Below are 24,165 nucleotides of genomic sequence, written 5' to 3'. Positions count from 1 at the left end.
CCTTTAGATTTTACCCCCCAAAAAAAGTTATTTTTCTTATATTTTGCAAAATATTATTATTTTTCATTATCTAAATATAAAATCTAATCATATTGATTAAAAATTTTAATAATAAATATATTAATAATAACAGTATTAATGTTAAAATATTTAAAATTAATAGAACTAGCAATAATAAATCATAGTAACAATAATATTACTAAAACGAAGAATAAAGAAATTTCGATTAAACCAAAATTATTGGCATAATTGATTTGACCAAACGAAATAAAAATTTATCATTTTGGTTTGTATCCAAATAAACTAAACTTTTGGCACAAAGGTATATTCGGTCAGATTTCTTTTGTTTGTGTAAATACAAAGATAAATTGAGTAAATCAACTTGTTAATAAACCTCGATTTTTATTAAATTTCACACAAAAATTCGATTAAATACAAACCAAAAAAAATCGATTTTGATTTGGTTCGATTAGTTTGGTTTGTATGAAAAAATTTGGCAGATAATAAAACTTCATTAAAGTTTGAAAATTCATAAGAAATAATTTAACAATGGAAAGAAGTAACAGGCTAAAGTTTTACTCACCCATTATCGAATTCAGAAATTCACTATTTTATCGTGCAATGCAATACATGGAGTCAGAAATTTAAACCAATGATTGATTCCAAAGATCAGAAAATAATAATTAGAAAAATTACAAAATCTACAACCAATGGCTGATGATGATCAAGAAGATGATAAGTGGTATCACATCAGAAATACTGATATTTTATATACTTAACTCAATGACTCTGTGGCATGGAAAGATCGATCCATAAAATCTGGAATGAAGTATCTTACTACGATGCAAGAATAGCTCCAGCTAAAAAGGCAGAAGGAGAAGAAAGGGTCGTCTCGCCGCCACCAAAATCTAAGCCGGCTTGAGACATTTTGACATTGGACATTTGTCTTACAAAACTTGTAAAACTTACCCAATTACGATATTCGAACAAACTTTTGTCCATTCTAACCAAGTTGAAAGAAAACGAAGGTGTTTCAAGTCCATCTGAGTATAACTTGGACATTTTCAACACCTGTTTGAATGATTCATCGTCCAAATTTCTAGAAGAATTTTCTCCCGCCAATGGAACGTCACAAACTCGTGCATCCAGCAGAAGTTGTTTGAGAAAACTTTCAGGTTTACTAACTGGATTAGTCTGCTGTTCTTCAGCATCCCGCATGTCAAAACATGGACAACACAGCGTAAAACCATACCTACCAAACATGCGAGCAATTGGTAGAAAGCCGTCTCTAATTGAGGTGTTGTAGTATCCAGATGTTAACTGAGATGAATGAGATTGGGTGCCATAATGCCAATGAATCCCAGCCACTTTTCCGGACATGTTAACTTCATTACCCCTGAATATAGTCTCCGCTTCTCTGCAAATCCTTTCCCCATGTTGAAGCAGCATTTCTGAGTACCACTGAAGGAAGAACTCTCCGTATGGTGTCTTCCATGCACCATCGTCTCTGAAAAATTCTTTATTTTCTGGATTTTGCATTAAATCAGTGGCACCAATGGGCCCTCTACCTTCCCATTCACGCATTCCTATTTCATGGGCGCAAGCATTCAGAGATGCAAGCATATACTGGCAAATTGAGTAAAGAAAATTATAATTTGAAACTCAGTGAAAAATATCCAAAAAAAAGGCTGTGCAGTGTTCAGGATATTTAAATCTCAGGGTACCTTATCATAGAATTGAAATTCACCAAGTTCGCGAGGGCGCCAAGCCCATGTAAGCTTCTGAGAAGGGCATGATGGATATCTTAATTCACCTCCAGGACCTAGCCCAACTTGAATCCCCTGAAAATAGGCACTATGAAAACTACATCTTGCAAACGAGGCATCACATTTATAAGAACTAATGAACATAAACAGCTGATGAAAGCCCATTATGAAGGTCATTTTTACCGTTATAACACCACCAAAAAATGATCTGAACGTTTCTCTGAAGTTCCTCATGAGATCAGCATATGCTTGAATAGGTGATCTTCCATGTAGAATAGGTAAAATGTCGCATCCTAGAGAAATATATTCCATATTCCTCCTCCCAAATCTATCAACATATGCAACATCTGGATCTTTATCCATTTCCTCAAGTACCCATCGAGGGAGAGGAATCCTTGCCCATAGAAAAGAATGAAATGGTGATACAGCATCGAAATGACAGTAGAAAAGAAAGCAAAAAGGAAACTAAAATTTAAGCCAAATATAATCCATTAAAGATCAAACAAACTCAATTCTAGGCAGTGAAGGAAAATTGCTATTTCATTGTACTTAAAATGATAACACAAACCAAATGCAAATGCAACTTAGGAGTGAAACTGAGTGTCCTGATCTTATCTTTGATTTCATTTTCCTAAATAGGATAGATAGAACTTCTACAAACCCATTTTCACTTGATTCAGATCAGTGAATATGAAGAACAGCTAAATTCCTAATTCTCACTTCTCGACTTGCCCCTCCCTAATCAGTTGCATTTAAACACTTTCCCTGCTGAGAAGTGTGAATAAGAAGAATCGTATTTGTTATTCATCTTGGACTAAACCAAACAGATTTAGTTCCCCTTCAATCAGCAAAGTTACAGACTCCTTTACCTCTGGTGGGGAGTGTTGAAGTAAAATTTCTGTTAAATGAACATCTTTATAGGCTACCTGGTCATCTTCGAAGGCTTCCATTGGTGTGCAATAACCAAGGATAAAGGCTCTGATTTAACACTACAAGACACCAGGGAACAGAGTCGAAAAGTATAATAGCACCTTTGCGTCCTTATCGTCTAGCACATTCTCTTGTCTGTTTATGCTTTTGCCACTTCTTTAAGTTGCTGAACCTCACTAAATAATCAATAAAATCAAGTCGTACTAAATTTAATAAATAGGATCAGAATACATAGATTAACATGCACATAACGAAAAGCCTTAATGTCTTAGTCAGTATATCCAAGGATGTCGAAAACTAGAAGCAAACTCCATTTATAGATCTTCAACTTAATAGCTACGACACGCAGCAAAGCATAGAACTTAGCAAGAAAAAAGGGGGCCAAACAGCGAGGTAAATGGAATTTAGAGATGGTTACCAACCAGCTGGGATCCGCCGGATCCGACCCGCATTGGTGAAACGCCATCATCGCCCGTACTTTCAGCCCGAAACGCTTAGCCAATAAAACGATTTCCAAATACCCTCGCCAGTCATAAATTCTTGGAAACTCCCTCTCCACCAGCCCCCACCAAACCTCCATCACCACCCCCTCCACACCCGCCGCCGCTAGCGCCCGGAACGACTGCGCCATCGCCTTCTTCCTCCTCATGGTTTGCGCTGTGGGCCCCACGGCGTCCGCTGGCAGCGTAACGTAAACCGGGAATGAACCCACACGGCGGCGATGGCTGTAATTAAGCTCGTACACCAGCTCGCCATCGGACGAGGGGTTGAGGCGGCAGGTGATCGCAGGTCTCTCCAGGACTCGAGAAGGAAATTTCGGCCCGACCCGTATCGAAAGGGGCTGTAAGAAAAGCAGGTGATTCGAGGGGGCAGAGAAGCTGGGAGCCGATGGCGACCGCGTCGCCATCGTGTACGGACACAGCAAATGTGTGGTTGCAGGTGAGATTAGGATCAGAATTCAGTCGTTAGCTAATTCGTACCTTACGGCAGCTGCATTTTCCCCATTTTTAGCGCTGAATCTTGAATGATTTGCTTGTAGAAATGATACTGTCCCAGTGTTCGCTTACGTGAAAAAAGTTACTTTTATCTACGAAACAACGTAGACCACCAGTTCGAATGAGGTCCCTAAAAATTGATGGGGAACAGGAATGACCCTGAAATCAGCTGTTTTTTCAAACAAACGCGACTATATGTCTATACATATACTATTTATTGAATAAATTTTATTGGATGTATAGTTTCATTTATTTATTATTATAATAATATATTTTGTAGGTTTCCACGGTTATTTTTCAAAATATATATTTTTGAAATTTAATGTGATAATAAATATAACGAAAGCATTGAGAATTTTTGTTGGTCGAAGTTTTTTAGATGTGTAATGAAATAACGTTAGAGATGACATTACATTTTTAATGAGATATAAAAAAATATATATATAAAAGAAAGAAGAGTATTCTATTGTGATACGCTTTCACGGATCTTTATTTATAAAACGAGTCAATAATACTTATTTTTATAATAAAAAATAATATTTTTGTATGAATGATCTAAATAAAATATCTATCTCGTAAAATTGACATGTAAAATTGTCTAACGTAATTTTTTTTTTAGGAATAATAGGTAAGGAAGGGGGGAGTTTTCTCTTTCTTTCTCTGTTTACTCGACTATGAGTAAACTAATATTTAGGAGTTTGAGTAGATAAAAAGGAATGAGATACGTGTCCAATCTCTTCGGTTTGAATTTTATGATATTTTGTTATGGCAATTGCTTCTTCTTCATGTTTACGTAACTCATATTCAAAAAAATACAAAATGAATATAAGCACATGGAATATCGAAAGCCAAGCTTCGATTGGAACTAATCATAATCAATCTCTTTCAAATCCCAGCTCTATTTTCGAATTGTAATTACAATTTACAACTAATTATATGTATGTTCAGTTGGTTTTTTTATATATATATAAGTACTACTTTAAAAGAAACTGAAATTGAAATTGAATATTTATAAATAAAATTTAGAATTTTATGATTTTTAATAAGTGTTTTGATTTTTTTATATAAATTGTAATTTTTCATACAAAAAAAATAGAGGGATAAAAAAAAAGGGGGGGGGGGGGGGGGGGTGGTATTTTGAGATTCTAAGAATCATGCTAAGAAATTATTTTGTCTATGTTACGACTCAAATATTATATAATATATATTATGTTAAAATAATGGCAGTTAATTAAATACAGTATCCATATGAAAATATTGATATCGCTGGAAACCTCATCATTTATCAATTCAATGTGTTTTCAATTCATGAGCACAAACACTATTGTCCTTACAAGATTTGAAAACAGATTTTTAGCAATATAAACTTTTTTTTATAGATGTGACTTATGAAATTAAGCAAAATAATTATCACAAATCCTTACGTGTAGGTAATAATACTACTTGCATTATAACATAGGTATATTATAAATTATAAAGAAATTATATTAGTTTATTTGCGATTTTTTTTATTTATCTTATCAAATTTCAATTTTAATATATTATTTGTCAATTTTTTTTTAAAATTTTTGTCTTTTTTACTCGTGACGTTGATGTAGTATTTATATGGACAAAAACTTGTGTGAGACGGTCTCACGGGTCGAATTTATGAGACGGATCTCTTATTTGGGTCATCCATGAAAAAGTATAATTTTTTATACTATGAGTATTACTTTTTATTGTGAATATGGGTAGAGTTGACACATCTCACAGATTAGTATCCGTGAGACGGTCTCAAATGAGACACACTCATTTATATGATGCGACGTGTTTAATATCACATTAATATTTTCCTGAAAAATAATTAAAATGGAGAACATAATACTAAAATTAAAATTTATAAGATTAAAATAGTAATGAGTCAAACATATCATACCAAAATGACATTTTTTTTCCAAAGTTATAAATTTATAATATAAATAAATTAGAAGATGGTCAAATCTTTCTTTCCTCTCGTAGCATCCGATCGCCGGCCATTGTTTGCTTCAATCTGTGTTGTTTATTTATCTTCTTAACATTCATGCGCGTAAAAACCCAACCATATATGCAATCACACAAAGATGTGTACAATATACATCACAAAATAAATATTATTTAGCTTAAAAACTTGAATATCAAATAATTTTTCTTTTCAAAAAGCGATTACAAATACAGATACATGACATCAAGCCGTTGTTTTTACGATAAAACTTAAATTTCAAATAGAAATGGCTCAAAACGCTATACTGAATCTTGTAGTAGCTCTGATTTTCTCGTTTACAGCAGTGCCAGTCATCATGGCTGATGTTGTTGAAATCGGGGATGGTAGTTGGGAGGTCGGATATTCACTTGGGGAGCTCAGATCGAACTTTCGTAATCCTGAAGTACAAACAATAACGTCAGAAGGGGGTCGACTCCGACGCTCAAGTTAGAGAACAAAAAACTAAAAGAATACTGTGCGTGGAGTGAGTGAATCATGAGTCCATAATAAATAAATGAAACATGTTATTTACAGGAGAAGAATAAAGTCCTGATTTGCTAGGTCTAGATTTTCAGAATCTTGGACGAGATTAGATTAAATCTTTCCGAACTTTATTTTTTTGGTTTTTATTTCTGCGGGCTACCGGTTAATGTCTGGAGTAATTTGAAAGTGCATTCCCTTTGGAGTAATTTGAACAGGAAAGTTTCGAACGGGGTTTTTCACCTGCCCGATTATCATACGTTGCTGCCGCTGAAGAGCCCGGTTATAATTCCTGGATCCAGGTTTCGGGAGGTTTATCACTGGGACTCTTATTGGGTGATGAGGTTTTTTTTGTTCTGGGGGTTTGTTTTTACTTTCCTTCTTCGTTTTTTGTGTTGCCTTTGGCCTTTTGGATTCCTACTTGTCTGTTTTCACGTACTTGAGATTATGATGCAGCTGCAAGTATAGCATCAATGGCAAAACCAGAATATACATATGAGACATTAAGTGATCACTTGGGCTATTACTTTTTTCTTTTTACTCTACAGTATTTTTATAATCTGATAAAATTGGCAAAGAATGGAATATGGTTTGATTCAACTTCAAACTACTTTTCTTTGTATCCTTTTTGGTGTCTCCTTTTATTGTTCATCACGTGTTTGCTTCTGTTGACAGCACGTTGGTAATTGACATGGTGCGATGCAGGGGATTGTTAGCAAGTAAAATGTACGACACTGCAAAAGGGATTGTCTATAATCTTATTTCCCTTGCACATGAATCTGGTTATGTTCTGAATGGTGCAAGGTTATATTACACTAATAGGAGGTAAGGGCTATTGCCTAAATTTCTTTCACGCTGTTTGTAAAACTGAAAGTCACTCCATTTCCCAATGTAAAATTCCTCCATAATGTACATTTTGCAGTCAACCTCCTCTCTCGAGTCCAATGGTCATAGATATATACGATCGGACAGGTGATAAGGAGTTGGATGCACCGGATCGGAAGGGACAAAATGCTGATTCGGGTTAAACCAATCTGACCATGCGACAATGATTCAATCTCATGTTTAAATTGAGGACACTACGGGCCACTATTCGAACTTTAGGATTGATTATGAGATTTCCGAGAATATATATTTTTATACAAAATTAAAATTTTATAATTAGTTTTAACACAACTGCGTGATAATTGTAGTAGCAACTTTGAAGGGGATTTTGTATAATATAAAATTTGTTAGGATGATTGTTAGATTTCCTCTTTATTTTTTTTTCGAAGATAGTGTTGGGTGTTTTATGTTCATGATTAAAGGGGATTTTTCAAAATATTTTTTGTAAAAAAGAAAGTGTATTTATTTAAAATATACATAACAAAGAATCGGGTACCAAAAAAGCAATATAATTCATGGAATATATCATATGAAAGTTTATTACTCAAATGGAAAAAAATAAAAATGACAGACTCGATAATAAATTTCAATATGCCGACAAATTAAATCCTCCTTTCAAGGATCATTTCATGAATCAAAACAAAAATAAAACAAGATTATGGCATATAAGAAGAAATAATTGCAGCAGAAATCATAAAGACGGGAATCTTGAGGAATGACGAAGCAGAAGCCGGGACTGGAATGGAGCCAAAGACAGTAGGATAAGAGGGAGCAGCAGCAGAATCGGGTGCCGGCGCAGATGAAATTGGATAAGATCCATTCCCATATACGAAAATGTGAAGCTTCTGTGATTTTTCACAGTGCCCTTCGACTCCACTGATGAAGTAAAAATCTCCGGGCTTCGTGATATTGAATAAGGAGTTGCCATTGTTCAGGTGCAAGATTGGATCTTTCAGATTGCAACTGTTGTAGGATTCAACATCTCTGACTTGGATGACCGAATCTCGACTTGGAGGGTACAAGAAAACTGCCCACAAAAACAAATTACAAAACAAACACGAATCACTAACCCCAATATGTACGGGAAGAATCTAGTGATTCAGAATAAATGTACTTACAGAGGGAGTCTCCCATCTTGAGATTGTGATTTTTTGACCATATGTTGTAGATTAGTGGATTTGAAGAAGTGGGAATCCCCCATGAATCTAAATCTCCAACTTTGTACGTATTGCCCAATACTCTTGTTTGGATTGATGCAAGAAAAAGAATGGAAAGTTGAAAGAAATTTATGAATCTTGGAAGCTTTGAGAGATGAGCCATTTGGTAAATCTCGAGCTAAAGAGAGGAAACAAAAATCCTGTGAACGTATGAAAGAATAAATAAATAAATATATTTTATATACACACACACTATTGGATGTGTTTACACTGATTGGAAGATAAAGTCACAAAATTTTTAAAAAATAATTCCAAAAAAACCATGTTCAAGAAAATAATATTTTTGCGCCAACTATATTTAGTGCTGCTTCTTAACCGAAAAAGATTGAACGGCAATAGCTGGATACCATTTGTGTAAGTATTTAACTTGGCAGCTTGCGCCGACCATTTCCATACAACACAGCGCATCCATAGCTTCTGGACAACTTCCATGTTCATCATTCTGATTCAACTTCACTTGAGATTCTAAGTTTTTCATTTTTCTTATTTCTATCATGACATTTTATGAACAACTTGCTATAAAACCAGAGATTAACTTCATTCTGTCCCCTTGAATCAAGACCGATATGTAGTCAACGGGTGAATGAGACTGTAAATCCAATAATCATCATCGTGGAATACAATATTCTCGATGTAGATTGTACTCGAATCGTTTACCCCTTCAACATTATCCCAGTAAAAAAGTCATTATTTCCTATTGCCAGAGGAATGAAAATTAGTTTTATACAATGATGCAAAAAAATAAAAATAAGAATCTGATAAAAGACCATTCATTCACTAAGCAGGAAACTCATTCACTCCAGTATTTCTCCTCGTCATCTTCGTTCTTCTCCTTCTCCTCGTCATGCTTCTGTTTCGCTAAATTAGCAGCCTTCTTGAATTTCTTCACATCCTCCACCGCCGCACTTCTAAACAAACCCACATCCGCCGCCCCCGCCACCATGTGATACCCTCTTCGCTGCAACTCCTCCGCCCCGTCATGCGGCATCACGAAACCAGATAAATGTGCTTTACCTGCTTTGAGCACAGCCTTCTCTGCTTCCCGCAGTACCTCCTTCACTTTCTTGTTCCCTGGGTCCCATAAATACCCCATGCTTGCGCTCAAGTCCAGCGGCCCCATCTGTATGCAATCAACGCCGTCCACTGACGCGATTTCATCGATTTTCTTCACGCCATCTTCGCATTCCACCTGGCACATTATCAACAACTCCTCTTCGTAGTTGCTTAGATACCCTTCGTCAATGCCGTAGCCCGAGGCCCGAACAATCGGGTGGGCCGACCCGCGGACGCCTTTAGGAGGAAATAGACAGTATGAGACAGCTTTGCGGGCTGATTTGGGACTATCGATCATGGGGAACATGATCCCTTGAGGACCGAGGTCGAGGGCTTTTTTGGCCCAGGCGGCTGAGGACTCTGGAAGGCGGAGGATGGCTGCGGTGTTGGCGGCGGCGAGGGCACGGAGGCAAGGAAGTGCATCGGAGATTCCTCCATGACCGTGCTCCATGTCCACAACGGCGAAGTCGTAGCCAGCCAAGCCGGCGATCTCGGCAATGGTAGGCGAAAATGTGAGGAGGAAGATGCCATAGATGGTTTCTCCTTTCTTGAGGCGGGATTTGAGAGACTCCAATGAAGAGTCGGTTTCGACGGCTGTGGTGGAGGAAGAGGCGGCGAATTTGAAGGGTTTGAAACTCGGAAATAGGGTTTTCGATGATGGAAATGAAAGGTGTTGAATTGTTGAGGGGATGGATTTGGCATTGGTGAGTGGTTGAGAATTTCTCAGAGGTGACGGTGCAGAAGAAGAAAGAGAGCTGCGGAATGGAGGAGACGATAGGGACGCCATTGTTAGTAAAAGTGAGCTCTCTGCGGATAAACAAACACATACATATACGATTCTCCGAAAAATGACAGCAGGCAGCACCAGCTGATTTGGTTGCAAAATTCAATGGATTAAAAATATTTTTTTAAAAAAAATATATTATTTGGTTACAAAAACGATCTTAAAATATTCTTTAAAGCTATAATTAAAAATAAAAACAAAAATATTTTTTAATGAATGGCAAGAGGCAGTCATATGTTTTGGAATGAAATAATCGGAAACCTCATTCAAATCATTTGTTGTTTTTTGTCATGACATGTGTTTAATTGGACGTTTGTCCTTGCGTTATTATTTCACCTGGTTGATTTCTTTTGATTTTTTTTCCCATTCGGCGAAGACTTTAGAGAAGATGATAATTGAACGAGCACCACCTCATTCATTCTATTTAAGTTGTATCACTGATCTCTGGACCCCTCAAGTGGCCACCCGTGTGATAAAAATAAATAGAAGTTTTGAATACCAGCAATATACTTTGCCGATCCTCGATTCTGTACTCTTTATCATGTATTAATGCAATAACTGGGATGCTGTACACTGCATATATAGGGGGTCGGGATATATGGTAAAATTGACATAAATGGAAATGCAAAACCCTTTTTATGTAGCTGAGTTCTATATACTCCAACCTTTACAGGACAACGGTGCGCTGTCTCACAAAGTCCTCAGGCTCGAGTTCAAAATTAGAAGTCCCACCACTGTGAGCAGCAGCCAGGATTATCAAGAAATGTACAAGAATCGAAGCTGCATCCATTATCCGGTGATGTTAATGAATCTTGTGCACCGTCTGCCACATTCAGAAAATCAGTCTCCTCCATGTAATCAACTGTTTTGCCTGCATCATAAGACGAGGGCAAGAAAAGCTCATTGTTATGAGCTCGTAGAATTTCGGGCTTCGCAGAAGTTGCTGTCTTGATGGGATCCTGGTATTTGTCTTGTACCTCATCATCTTTTTGGCCAGCCATATTCCTAAGCCTCTGCAGCTGAAATTTGTGAAGAAACAAAATTTGTCTTATATTTACACAGTCTGAAAGATTCTCGCATAAAGCTTCTTCTTACATGTATTACTTGTAATAATGCATCAATAAAAACATTGACTGTCAGTACATATATATATATATATATATATATATATATATATATATATATATATATATATATATATTTACCATATGAGAATTTATATACCTGGATGAGCATGGTTTGATTCTCTTTCCTCAAAATATCGAACTGGGAAGACAACGCATCGAACTTTGTTTTAAGCATGGCGTATTCGTTCTCGATATGCTTGGATTTCGATCTGGCCCTTTTGTTCTGGAACCAAATGCCAACTTGTCTAGGCTGCAGCCCAAGCTTGTTAGCCAAGTTCATTTTCAGGCGTAGCTCTGGCCTCGATTCTGAGTCGAACATCGTCTCCAAAGACTTGATCTGTTCATCACTAAACCGTCTGCTCTTGTTTTTGCTCCTCTTAGTAGTAGACATGAATTCTAAGTTGCTTACCACTCTACCCTGGTAACTCCGAATTCCTAGGAATGTATATGATTCGTTTGGCGAGCGAGACTATTGAAGCTTTGATGCCCAATATATGGTGCGTATGTTATTGTTCATGTTGGTGGGCCTCGACCTAAAACTTGTGCCTTTTGAGATAACAAGTGTCCGCTTTGCCTAACAAAATTTCTTTTTGTAGAAATTATAATCCAAGTAAAACTTTGTGTCTGAAAAACTATTTCAAGAAACGAAAATATATACATACACAAACAATCATAAGGTCGAGATTCCTGGTTTGTTACTGATATATGTAGTAACAAAATCATTTAAATTAACTGGGTGAGATTTGTATTGAACTCAGACCTACTCCACAAAATTTTGGCTCGAATAAGATTAAGTATCGGTTCAAGGAATCAGATAAATATGTCGAAATTAGAGAACGTCACTGTCAGGTCGACACGTTGAATGAAATCATTTTTGTAAGGAGACAACATTGGTCTGTGCTGTCCAATGGAAACGAATGGATTCGTGCCACGTGCCCTGGCGTCTTTTAGATATTTGGACGCTTCCTTGCCGTTGATTTGAGGAATTTTCTTGAGTAAGGTCTCCAATGGCATTAGTCGTTTAGGAGAATTTTCAAGATGATTTCTTCAAATAATATTAAACTCGTTTTACATTTGTGTACAGTTGTAATTGAACTAAGATCTCTCCTTGATAATCCAAAACAGGTTAATTAAACGTGTATTCAATACCCGACTTCCGATGTAGTTTCAAAAAATAAAAGTTATTTGAGGGCCAAACAAGAATCCACATGTTTTGCTCATCGATGATTATATACAAAACTGAAGGGTCATAGTGTTCACTTCGGGCATAGCATGCGGCCTCTTTGATTTCCAGAAAAATACCTCTTAGCATAACTAATTTTAGTCACTAACTATTCAATCAATTCTTTAGATACTTATTTCCTTTGGATAATGATACAATACATTAAATTTTATTATTTTAAATCATTAACAAAATCATTTGTCCCCAAACAAAGTAGAAAAATAATCGACACGATATGCGCGCGCGCACGAATCGGTTGCTGGTGTAAAGAAGGAAGAAAAATTCATGAGGAATATAGATTGTACTTTGGTACAGCCTCTTCTACCTTGTACATTGAGCCGTGTAACGCGTTGAAATCTACCAAACAACCCTTTGGGCCATAATGCTGAGAGCTGCGCCTCACCATTTTCCTACACAAGTAGCAGTAATGGTTTTGGCATGCCCAACAAAATATATGATTCTTATTACCCACCTGTCAAGATTACAACAAAATTAGGCAAAGGCAATAGTTGACCAAGAACTTAGACAAATGAATAAGACAAATGAATAATTCTGAAAATAAGATAGTTTGTATAGAATAAAAGCAATGAGAATTTGCAATTAGGAGACTATCCAAACCCATGGTTATGTAAACAATGGAAGGGACGAAACTGTAATTTTTTTAAAAAAATTTACTGCTACAACTTCTAACAGAGTAAAAATAAGCACCACAAAAATCCGACAATTGTTGCTCATGCTCACAAGTTCTTGCGACACCCCTTCAACAAATCAAACCTTGCTTATTCACGATGCACCAACAATTTAGATAAATGGATCGTTTGTTATGCCTGCCAACAAATACACTTTCCTCTTTCTTAATGATTTCACACCTACACTTTCAACAAACCGTTATTTGCTCCATTTATTTCTGTTCGATAATGATAAAATTGATCCGATAGTATTGTGTAGCAGTTTCCTACTTGTATCCAAGTCGTTGCTTCCTCTTGTGACTTGAGACATGGCAATACTGAAATTGTTCCTACAAAATCCAACTACTTCATATCAATCAAATAAATGAGTCGATACTTTCACTCACCTTTACATTGTCCTGACCACAATTAGGACACGGATGAGCATGATCAGCAAATAGTTGTGCTTGCATTTGTCCAGCAACTTGCCGACCATTCATCTCATCCCATTTCTGAATTTCTTCTGCTGGGAAAAGTTCACAGTTTCCATTCCTACGTTAAATGAAATATCATATATTCAGAAAGTTCAACAGATAATAACAGATAGATTTTCAAACAGAATTGAACTATATTGTGTCCAAGCAGACAGCAAACCTGAAATTTCATATCCGGAAATTGCCTGATTATAACGGTAGCAAAAATATTGCCCACAATTATTGCACACCATCTTATTGCAGCCTTCAATACGCGATATAGCCATCTTACAAGAGGGGCATTGTTTTGCGAAACGATTTATCTCCCTTACACTAAGAATCTGACTGATCAATGATCATATCTCGCTCTCGACGCCTTTGTTCATCTTTCATTTGACATGAATTTTGTCGCTCCTGATATTAAGGTCAAGAACCCAGCAAAAGTAAATATACCAGTTCTAGAAAGGTACTTACAAAACGCAGGAGAAACAGATGAAGAAGAAACTATGAACATAATTTAACAGTTGGAAAACTAAATTAAATTTTGTTGGATAAATGAAGTTTTCCCGAAGAGGAAATAAGAGGAAGAGTGAGGAGTTGTAAAGGGAAGTGGGATGTCTCAAATGTGGTTTGTCCCACATTGAGAAAATCACCAAATGAAGTGTCCCTAATAAGCTCCAAGTTTGAATAGGGGTTTGGGCCCCAAGGGATACCAGAAGTTTTTAGAAGGGGAAGACGCTAATAGGCTGTGTCTCGGTGAAACACACACGCGCGCGCTCGTCTCGGGTCGGTGCGGTGCGGTCTTTGACCAAATTTATTTGGAAGCTAAATGTTAACTCAACATGGATGCACACAAGAGTGCATGGTGCGCACTCGGACAGAACTGGCCGCGCGGGGGCGCCACATCCCGCGCGGATGCGAGCATGTCACTGGAATGTGCGCATTCGTCCAGAATAGGCCGCGCGGGCGCGGGCGCCTTACTGTGCGTGCGCTGCACAATTACAGTGTATCGCGCGCGGCCGCGCGTGTTGTCGCGCGGCTGCGCGCGCAACGCTGATTCTGGAAAAATGCGCGTCCTTTGGCGGTCATGGCATCAGTTTTTCGCCCCAACCAATGTATCCCTTGCCTAGAATGGTGTCTCTTCGAAGCATCCGGTCTGGAGAAATGTGTCTCCTCTACGTGTCCGGTGACCATCTATAAATAAATCCTATCACCACATTTCGAAGGCTGCTGATCATCTTGCCTTGCATTACTTCTTGTCATTTTGCTGCATTCAATTTTCGAAATACTTGAGATATCTTGCATATAATTCGTTCGCTGATATCAAGGCTTTGTGGTGCTGCAAAGTTTTGATTTGAAGTCGTTGTATCTTGGGGACGATTGCCTGAAACGTATAGCACTTTGATACGGGTAATTTCGTCTTGCGGACAAAGGAGAATCCTTGCCTCGACTTAATACTTTTGCTGCTGTTGTTCGAGATTCAAGACCCATATTTTAGATTCGACGAGAAGAGGTAACAAATTTATGTTTCGTGAAATAATATTTTCATTTGTAAACTTAATCATCAACCATTTTTTCATGATTTCAAATACATCACAGTTGAAATTATGCAAGCACAACCAAAAAATACTTCCAAATACAAAAAAAAATGCAATCTGTGGATTTATCTACAAAAATATTAGGTGACACGATAGCCGATCAAAACTAACAAAATAAATAGTAATTCAATTTTTTAACATGCCAAGGGTAAGTTAGTGTAATAATTACTAACTTCTGATTTAAGTTTCTTGGAATGAAAAATCAGAACACCTTTTAAATAAGAGAATTCACGAGGGCTTCCTTAAAGATAATCATATTTTACAATCTGCATATACACTGAATACATCTTACTTGACTTTTGACACTCTGCTGCATTGTGAAATAGTATTGTGGGTTTTTCATTATATCCAGATTTGAACCACAAGTTCTGCTTCACACTAGCATCAAAATTAACGTAAATAAAGTTTACATAACATGGAAACTCCAAACCTGGAGAACAAGTAATTTCATCTCTGGTGTCATACATGCAACTCCAACATGGCGCCGCTCCCTGCAAAGTGAACAATAGCTATAGTAGCAATTCGAGCACTGCGCATGGTGATCTTCATCCTCAAGGCTGGCTGTCTCACATCTCGGGCAGTAAACAACATCTGACATTAAATCAAGTGCTTTCTGTAACATAAGGGATTCCCAGTTTTCAAACTCTTCTTCACCCAGTAATCTTTTAAGTAGACCAGGTGGAATTATGCCCCCACATTTTGTGAAAGGGCATTGCAGTTTCATTACCGTTCCCTCCTTTACATGCATGTCAGAAAAAGTTTTCATACATTTCCAGCAATAATAGAGCTGACATGGAAGCCTGATGAACTTTGAGCCTGGTGAAAGTCAACAATGCAAGAAACTATTTTCAAAGCATCATAAGAATGCCAATTTCTGAGCTGATATTATATTTAAGATTCTAGCTATTTTCCAATTCAAAAGTTAAACTCCCAGATCATCTTCTGTAACCCGAGCTTGCCTGACGTATCGTAACACCAAACCCTGACATCTTTAACACATTTTTAAGCTCCCAATGGTCCTAGATTTCTAGGCATGTCTTCTAGCAAGAAAATGTGGAAGCAATAATCTTGTTCATTGATTTTCATGATTGAAGAATTACATGATTCAATATCTCCCTTTAAATTAGGAGTAGAGATTCAATAAGGACTAATATAATCCATAAAATATATAACCAATTATATCAAGGCTACCATTGAGAAAAATATTTTATTCCATAAAATTGAGATTTAATTGATAGAAAATGGAGCTCAACTAGGTTTTCCAACACTTGTCTTTCATAATTCGAGACTTCATGATATTATCTAATCAATCCATCCCACAACACACTACTTCAATGCTACCTAAACCAAAAGATCCAGCAGGTTTATATACTCTCCCGATAGAGCTTGATTCTGTGAGTGGATGAAACAAATTGTGGGACAACAATGTCATTAAACCACATACACTCTTACTATGATCAGGGAATATGAAGTAAATAAACCACTCATTATACAATAGTTGCAGAGAGCTAGATTAAATACCAGAAAACTCGCCAAAACAAATTTTGCATTCTTGAATGTTTCTGCAGAAATTCTCATGGCTCTGTTCATCATTGTAACTCTTCAGTAGAGGAATGTCAACATCAGGGGACACACTTCCACCCATTGCCCATATATCTCCATTCTTTACATCATAAGGCCCAAGAATCATCTCATGGTCAAAGATAAGAGAGGTTACAACAGCGTAACCACTCCACCCATTGGTAAATAATCTCTTGGCCTGCTTGTTCTTTCCAAATAGAATCGAACTTGCAGCAGAGATCGGAGATTTTAGCAGAATTCAGCCATTGAGCAGATAAGGTAATGTGAGGAGCTAGGTTGCTAGGATATGATTTAGATAGTAAACATGACAATATAACTGGTGGAAGATATTCAACAGTGAAAGAGTATGAGAAATCCAGAGAGCAGCCATCTCTTTTCTCAAGGCTGTCGGAGGAGCAAAACTTTGCAACAACGTTAAGACCCTTTGGCACTTCAACATGGACATGAATCTGCAAAACAAAATCAATGTTAGAACTTCTTTCTACAAAAAATATATTTATCAATTGTGAAATAACCTGGAACGACTTGAAGCCACTCTGGTTGTCTAAGACGACAATATCATCTCCATAAATGTAATCCAGAGCTAGCAGCTGCAAGAATAAAAAACACAGACATTGAGAGATAGATCACTGCAGTGTGAAGTGTAAACAGACGTACAAAATCTACGTGCTCCAAAGACCTAGCCAACATCTAACAAGGATCAAACAAAAGAAAAAACATAGCTGTTCCACTGATGCATGCTATGGCCTTGTTCATTGACATACAAGCAACGAAGCAACACTTCACATGTAACTGAGAATATCTGGTAAAAATGTTATTTTTATACGTACATGTTTTAAAAAATGAAAAAGTTTGTTAAAATAATCATTTTGGAGAGATAAAATCTACATAATTTTTCTCAAAAAAATTACTTAGGTGATGAGCAAGGTGAGTAAATCTAAAATGCTTTACTTAGGTAATCATCAAGGTAAGTTTTCCACATTTGTAACTGAGTCTTCTAGCTTCAATAGCATCAAATGTGTTAGCAAAGTAGCCCTGTTCCTCCATTTTAGATTAGTTTCAAGATGCTTAAGTTTTGCTATAGAAGGCTGCTAGCTTTTTTAGATCAATCATACAAACAAGGATATACTTCTTCGTAGAAGTTATGTAATTATAATACAAAGATTTCACCAGGTAATATAGCAAGAGTTTCATAGCGATACAAAAGTATATAGCTGATCTCGTCGCACCAGACAGAGAGGTGAATCCTCCATTGGAGAAGCACATTTATCAAATAAAAAACGAAAAAATAACAGAGAAACAAAAAAGGCACATACAATATTTCTCGAGATCGAACAAAATACAAGCATTGTTGACTGAGTACCTCATCCTCCTGCCGCTGAATATTGACGCTCATCTGCTCCTCCGACAACTCTGGCTCTTCAACTCTAGTTCTAAGCTCCTCCAGCGGTTTACCAGCATTATCCAAATCATTATTGTCATAAGAACGAGACCCTTCAACATTCTCCATCACTTTTTACCTCCATCACAATCAAGATTCAATCTTGAAATTATCAAACTTTCAGAATCATCCTCTAAATCGTGTATATTGTCATAATTCGAATCAAGCCTCGATCTTAAGCCGGGTCCCGTATTAGAACTCCCATTTTCTCCGCCTCCTTTCTCGAACTTCTTCGAATTTCTTGTATTTTGAGTACGTTTTTGGTGTTCTGGAGACAACCTTTGAAAAGGCTCCGGCGTTGACATTGCCTTCCTCGACGCCATGGTTGGAGACGGCGTTATGAGAGCTCAAAGTTGAAGGTTGGCTCGGAAATGGCGGTCGCCGCCTGTCGCTGACCTTACTTCGATGTCAGCCAATTATATAATTATACATATATACTTTTTTACATACATTTATTAATTTAGTTTAAATGAAATTTCTTTGATACATAAATAAAATAGAGGAAAAAATAAATAACATAAAATTTTGTAATTTTCTCTATTTTAAAACTTTGACATCTCAATTTCAATGTTCAATTAATCCTAGTCTCATATGTGAGACCATCTCATGAATCTTAATCTGTGAGACGGGTTAACCTTACGATTATTCACAATAAAAAATAATACTATTAGCATAAAAAATAATATTTTTTCATATTTTTTCATGGATAATCCAAATAAAATATCTGTCTCACAAATACGATCCGTGAGATCGTCTCACACAAGTTTTTACCTTGTATAATATCTTGTGTTTAGAGCTTTGGACTCTAAAAATGTGGTCTAAATAGCATTTTAAGGCCGATATTATCTCTTTTTAAAAGTCAACAGTCTTGTATGGTGACAGTGACGAGTTTCTTGTTGATGGGGGAATGATGTTGGCAACAAATGAAGCAGTTTTAGTGGCGGATAATTTAACAAAAAAATCATTAAAATAGTTTATCATATATCTAGTATATTATGACTTGCTTTACAAATTACACGTGTCGCGTTCATTTTGACCTCTCCTGCGCTCTTTCGTCCATATATATATATATGAAGATCGACCCAGCCCAGCCCCAACGCCACGTCACCTTCTTCCCAGCTTCTTCTCCTGCAACGCGCCATTACCCCTTGCCCTCATTCAAAAATCAAAATCTCCTCAAAACCCTCGCCGTACGTACATATTTCAACGCACACACGATGCTTCATTCGTACGCCACCGACACGCAGAACAAGTGCACGGAGCTGGCCTCGGCCGTAGCCGCCGCGAGGTCTCCGCCACAGATTTCCGACGCTTGCTCTGCCGTGGAGTCCTTTCTCCGGAGGCACACCCCCAACCAACAGAGATGGTTTTTCTCCATCACTTTCCCGTCTCTAATTTGCAGGCTCTTTGGCTTTGATGATTCGTCGCCTCCTTCAGCTCTGAGGCGTCACTTTACTAACGGATGGATCGATATTGCTGCTACGGAAAATGATTTGGAGCTTACAGGTTAGGTTATATGTTCGCACCGATGTCGTGATTTGGTTTTCTTATTGATTTTGAAATGCTGCGTTGACGAGCTGACTTTCGCAAGATCTCGGGAATTTATGATGCTTTTTCGTGGCTTTACTCGCTTAGTCGATATAGGATTATGTACGAAGATCCGTTTTATGGTGATAATTTGACGTTTTTAATTTCAGCTGTTTCCTTTCTGGAACTGTGAAGTGTTATTGCATTGTAGTTGTCGATTGTTGATATGATTTTGTTTCTTCTTTTGGCTTGTTGTATCAACTAAGATAGACAGTGACGCATTTATTTTCATTATATTTCTTCCGTAGTTTTCAGTTTTCTTTTATTTATTTTAGACGTGTTTACTTGGAGATTTTGAAAATCAATGGAAGATTTGCATGTTCCTTTTCGTTGTTCATATTTTGTTATTGGGATTTTTTCAAATTTTTCGGGAAGACTGATATGTTTTTCCCTATGTCCCATGCATTTGTGTGCTTGCAGGTAAACTCTTGAACCTTCTATCACCAAATGGAGTGTTGTTGTCCTCAATCTATGAAGTGGACCGAATGTCTCTTGTTAAGTATGTTTTTCCAGTTGAACGCCTTCCAGAATGGGTTAGGTACATGCTTCAAAATCGACGAGATTATTTAGGTTTGGCTAACTTATGCCCCTTGTTCGCGAGTAGGGTTAAGGAAGATTCAGTTAAGGCCTATTCAAATCAGGTGCAATTAAATGTTTTTGAATACTACTTCTTTTGGTTTGCTTATTCTCCTATTTGTAGAGGAAATAGTGAGACTACCGAGGTTGTGAAGGTTCAGAGAACTAAAAAATTTAGGTTGGAGAACTGGTCTAAATCAATCCCTGGTCTTTCAAATGCCAAACGTGGAACAGAAAAGAAGACCGAGAGTAATTTGTATATACAGCTAATATACATCTATCTTCATTCATTTGTTCCTTTTGGCGATCTGAATATGCATCAAGCATATTATCGGTCCATACTGCATTATTCTACTGGTTATGATAATTCGGCGATCGAGCGGGCAGAATTTGTGGTTTATACATTTATCCATTTTTGGTTGGTTGATAATGACTTTTCACCCCTGCCTGTGGGTTTGTGCAAGTCCTTTGGAATAACTTTTCCTCTTAACTCTGTTCTGGGTGAAACTCCACCTACTGCAGGACTCGCTGATGTGTTAAATGTTTTTGTCAAGTATCTGAATTTGAATTCGATCCCACCGTCAAAAGAGTCTGATCAGATTGATCAAGTTGGGAGTCCTGGATGGAGGGTATCAGGTTTGGTTGATATTGTCAAGTCAAGTGATGCTGCACCTAGCGTGCATTCCAATGGATCTTGGAACTTGCTGATTCAGAGGCCTTTATACAGATTTATTTTGAGAACATTTCTGTTTTGTCCTGTGGGAACATCTATAAAGAATGCATCGCAAGTTTTTTCGCTTTGGGTTAATCACATGGAACCTTGGTCCATTAGTTTTGAAGAGTTTCCTGATCTTGATGAACTTTCTGGAATCTCAAATAAAACAGCCAAAAGCATCACAAGAGTAACATCTCATGAATACTCGGCTTCTTGGCAGGGATATGTCTTGGCCAACTACCTGTTTTACAGCTCTTTAGTCGTGCATTTTATTGGATTTGCACACAAGTTCCTGCACACGGATACAGAAGTTATAGTTCAGATGGTTGCAAAGGTCTATTTCTCTCCAGAAACATTTCAAGATAGCTTTTTGTTTCATTAATCTGTTTCACTCTCATTTTGCATTAAAACATCATTAGTTTATGTTTTTTTTCCGTGAGTGAAAAACATGCAAAAAAATGTCACCAATCAAACGGCAAGAATGTTAACTTGTATATAACTTGACATCTACGGTCTTCGCAAGAAATTTGATTAATTATGTTTTGTATTTTCTGCTTTTTTTTCCCTGTACATTCCACTTCTATTTCTCGCTACCAAACAGTTTTTCTTTCTTCCTGTACTAAATAATCAAAAACTAAAAATAAAAATTTATACTATTTGCATTATCTCCAGTAGTACCGTTTACCTGAACTATTATTTTATCAATTTTTTTCGCAGGTTATCAACATCTTAACTTCGTCTAATGAGCTGATGGATCTCTTAAAAAACACAGATATTGTTTACCATTCAAAAGTTACAGGATCATCTAAATCGATGCTTGACACTTTAAACAGATTTGTTCCCACAATTCGCCAGCAGTTGCAGGTACGCCTTTGCTTTCGTTTTTTTGTCAGATGTTCCAAGTCTAGACCTTTTCTTCCAGGAATTTTTCCCCTAAATGTTAGTTCTGAAGATCACCTCTCTATTATTGGAGGGAAAAATATCGTGTATATTATGTCCCTGGTGTCTTTAACGTTTCACTTCAGATTTTTTATGCCTTTGTAAACACGTCAATTAGTTCTCATTTTCTTTGTATGCTTGCTCTCTGTTATAAGTTTTGAGTCTCCTGATCATTATCCAGATAAAAGCCATTGTGGCTGCTAAGGGATTTCATTATTGCTTTCAAATTTTGGCCACTCTTCTAATACAAATGCAAAGGCATCACGGACTGTCTCGTTGCCAGATTTAAATAATTTCGAAGTTGTGTTCATTTGGATTAAGGAAACATTATCAGACGTCTCGCGGCAGATTGAAATAGTTTTCGAAAGTGTATTCGTTAGGGTTAGGAAGCATTATTCTAGTCTATATTGTGACATAGAAAACTAGTTTTTAGAATGTGTACATCGATACTACAGCCTGTATATAAATTTTGCTGGTTTTGGAGACATTTAGGATTGGGAGTATGGCCTATGCGAGAACAATGCAGATGGATCTTTTTTATGTGAGAACTGGAACAAAGATCTACAACTGTTTGCTGATGGTGAAGACGGTGGACATCATTTGCTTCAGGTTTGAACTATATAAATTCTAATCTTGCTACTTTTTTAACCCGCCCACACCCCGTGCTTCACTTCACATTGTGTTTACCTGTGAGACTTTTTTCCCCAGCTCTTTCTGTTGCGAGCGGAGTCTGAGCTGCAATCACTTTCTGGAAACAATGTTGTTCAGAATCTACAAAATCTCGACTCGCTGAAAGCCCAAGTAAACCAGTTGTTTGGAGGCCCAATTATAAAGTCGTCATCTGAAGCATTGGAGTTCAGACACTGCCATCAATCATGCCATGAAATCTTCAAGCCAAGAGGACCCGGTAACCAAATGGGGGCTGAGATTAGATACAAGGGTGACTCGATGAAACGTCCCATCTCTGATGATGAGATTGCATGGCTTGCAAAGTTTCTCGTCAATTTATCGAGTTGGATGAACGAGTGTTTTGGGCTAAACCAGGTTCACTTCACTCAAGGAGGTCATGGTTGGTCATATGTGGAGGTGCCAAGTGGCATAAGAAGCGTGTATGGACCTAAGGAAACCGTTGAAGTGGTATCATTTTCTCTTGTTTCTTGGATTATCTGGTTGGGGGAATCCGGGGTGCAATTCATGAGACACCATCACTTGAGGATAAATCTCCGGGCGCTAGCTTCGAAAAAAGTAGCAGTGATGTTGCTTATTTTTGCTGCATATAATCTTTTAAAGAAAGCCATTGCTTTGTAGATAGATTATTATTGTATATAATACTTGCTTGCTCTATGGTTATGAAATTTTGAAGAAACAGAGTAAGATATTGCACAGAAAACTCGATGTTGTTTTAATTTTGATATTTAAATTTTATTTTTACTAATGAAAGGTGGGTGATCAAGGGGGACAAAAAAAGAGAAATTTGAAAATCAAGATGATGATATTATCTGTAAAGCACCAGCCATTCCAAACAACATATGACAACAGTACGATTGTACTATCAACATTTTTTCGGAGTAAAGCCATTCCCACTCGATACGTTACTATGGAGTCAGCATCCGCTGACCCTTTCCCAAACTAGTAGAGATTCATTACATGAAGCATGCACTATTTTGAAATAACGCTCGCCGTTTCACAGACTTCAATGAATGCTTACATTTTCTTCGGGGGAGATGCTCTAGATTGGCTTTACTGCCCATTTGTGTGATTCTTCGAACATATATGACATATGTTGAGCAGAAAATGGTAAACTAAACTAATGCATGTCAAATGAATGCTAATTCCATAACTCCTGACTCATCGTTGGAGCCAATCCGAATAGTCGTCGAGACTGTATTCTAAGTAAGTTCGACTCGGGACAAGATGACCCGACCCTTTTAATGTTACCATGTAAATGAAAACAACTAAGCATGCAAGTAATATTATGAGGATAATCATGGCTACCAAGTAAACTATTAGCAGCCATGGAATCCTCCAAAATCCTCCTACAAAACCAACGAGTGCAACGACTAGGACGAGAATTCCTAGGATGATGACTGGCCATTGTAGAATCTTTACACAAGAGTTGTCTGGTTCAG

The 24,165-nt window shown here is 37.2% G+C and overlaps 7 protein-coding genes across 9 annotated transcripts; 2 read left to right on the top strand and 5 right to left on the bottom strand.

The window, feature by feature from the left end:
- Nucleotides 1–586: 586 nt before the first annotated feature.
- LOC140834660 (beta-amylase 1, chloroplastic-like) lies at nucleotides 587–3,853 on the bottom strand. 2 transcript variants are annotated; one of them, XM_073199701.1, is made up of 5 exons: nucleotides 3,677–3,851; nucleotides 3,119–3,537; nucleotides 1,950–2,160; nucleotides 1,725–1,841; nucleotides 587–1,626 (listed from the first exon to the last, which is right to left on the bottom strand). In XM_073199701.1, the coding sequence occupies exons 2-5, from the start codon at nucleotides 3,343–3,345 to the stop codon at nucleotides 838–840; spliced, it is 1,344 nt and encodes a 447-aa protein (XP_073055802.1). In that variant the 5' UTR covers nucleotides 3,346–3,537; nucleotides 3,677–3,851; the 3' UTR covers nucleotides 587–837. The 2 variants fall into 2 exon arrangements, with proteins under 2 accessions (XP_073055802.1, XP_073055801.1); XM_073199700.1 differs by having other exon boundaries at nucleotides 3,119–3,853.
- A 2,146-nt stretch (nucleotides 3,854–5,999) lies between these two features.
- LOC140833551 (probable trehalase) lies at nucleotides 6,000–7,404 on the top strand. Its single transcript, XM_073197882.1, has 3 exons — nucleotides 6,000–6,514; nucleotides 6,876–6,995; nucleotides 7,093–7,404. Exons 1-3 carry the CDS (start codon nucleotides 6,510–6,512, stop codon nucleotides 7,196–7,198), a joined length of 231 nt encoding a protein of 76 aa, XP_073053983.1. The 5' UTR covers nucleotides 6,000–6,509; the 3' UTR covers nucleotides 7,199–7,404.
- A 163-nt stretch (nucleotides 7,405–7,567) lies between these two features.
- On the bottom strand, nucleotides 7,568–8,746 carry LOC140834659 (early nodulin-like protein 8). The gene is made up of 3 exons (XM_073199699.1): nucleotides 8,620–8,746; nucleotides 8,174–8,412; nucleotides 7,568–8,082 (listed from the first exon to the last, which is right to left on the bottom strand). The coding sequence occupies exons 2-3, from the start codon at nucleotides 8,373–8,375 to the stop codon at nucleotides 7,712–7,714; spliced, it is 573 nt and encodes a 190-aa protein (XP_073055800.1). The 5' UTR covers nucleotides 8,376–8,412; nucleotides 8,620–8,746; the 3' UTR covers nucleotides 7,568–7,711.
- A 106-nt stretch (nucleotides 8,747–8,852) lies between these two features.
- Nucleotides 8,853–10,816, bottom strand: LOC140834658 (uncharacterized). Its single transcript, XM_073199698.1, has 2 exons — nucleotides 9,040–10,816; nucleotides 8,853–8,966 (listed from the first exon to the last, which is right to left on the bottom strand). The coding sequence occupies exon 1, from the start codon at nucleotides 10,110–10,112 to the stop codon at nucleotides 9,063–9,065; it is 1,050 nt and encodes a 349-aa protein (XP_073055799.1). The 5' UTR covers nucleotides 10,113–10,816; the 3' UTR covers nucleotides 8,853–8,966; nucleotides 9,040–9,062.
- A 12-nt stretch (nucleotides 10,817–10,828) lies between these two features.
- Nucleotides 10,829–11,627, bottom strand: LOC140835507 (homeobox-leucine zipper protein HOX22-like). Its single transcript, XM_073200998.1, has 2 exons — nucleotides 11,334–11,627; nucleotides 10,829–11,128 (listed from the first exon to the last, which is right to left on the bottom strand). The coding sequence occupies exons 1-2, from the start codon at nucleotides 11,625–11,627 to the stop codon at nucleotides 10,829–10,831; spliced, it is 594 nt and encodes a 197-aa protein (XP_073057099.1).
- Nucleotides 11,628–12,568: 941 nt separating this feature from the next.
- LOC140834657 (uncharacterized) lies at nucleotides 12,569–18,650 on the bottom strand. Its single transcript, XM_073199697.1, is given in 10 exon segments — nucleotides 12,569–12,930; nucleotides 13,167–13,327; nucleotides 13,418–13,678; nucleotides 13,781–13,955; nucleotides 13,957–14,013; nucleotides 15,628–16,013; nucleotides 16,719–16,900; nucleotides 16,902–17,227; nucleotides 17,294–17,368; nucleotides 18,142–18,650. Coding segments are annotated over 8 exon segments (1,404 nt in total). The 5' UTR covers nucleotides 18,289–18,650; the 3' UTR covers nucleotides 12,569–12,930; nucleotides 13,167–13,327; nucleotides 13,418–13,622.
- Nucleotides 18,651–19,292: 642 nt separating this feature from the next.
- On the top strand, nucleotides 19,293–23,465 carry LOC140834656 (uncharacterized). Of its 2 annotated transcripts, none has more exons than XM_073199696.1 (5): nucleotides 19,293–19,725; nucleotides 20,905–21,431; nucleotides 21,815–21,961; nucleotides 22,529–22,645; nucleotides 22,745–23,465. In XM_073199696.1, the coding sequence occupies exons 1-5, from the start codon at nucleotides 19,437–19,439 to the stop codon at nucleotides 23,342–23,344; spliced, it is 1,680 nt and encodes a 559-aa protein (XP_073055797.1). In that variant the 5' UTR covers nucleotides 19,293–19,436; the 3' UTR covers nucleotides 23,345–23,465. The 2 variants fall into 2 exon arrangements, with proteins under 2 accessions (XP_073055797.1, XP_073055795.1); XM_073199694.1 differs by having other exon boundaries at nucleotides 20,227–21,431.
- The last annotated feature ends 700 nt before the right edge of the window (nucleotides 23,466–24,165 follow it).

The sequence above is a fragment of the Primulina eburnea genome, chromosome 6, assembly GCF_022965805.1.
Source record: "Primulina eburnea isolate SZY01 chromosome 6, ASM2296580v1, whole genome shotgun sequence".
Classification (NCBI taxonomy): domain Eukaryota; kingdom Viridiplantae; phylum Streptophyta; class Magnoliopsida; order Lamiales; family Gesneriaceae; genus Primulina; species Primulina eburnea.
This window is presented reverse-complemented; position numbering and strand designations above follow the sequence as displayed.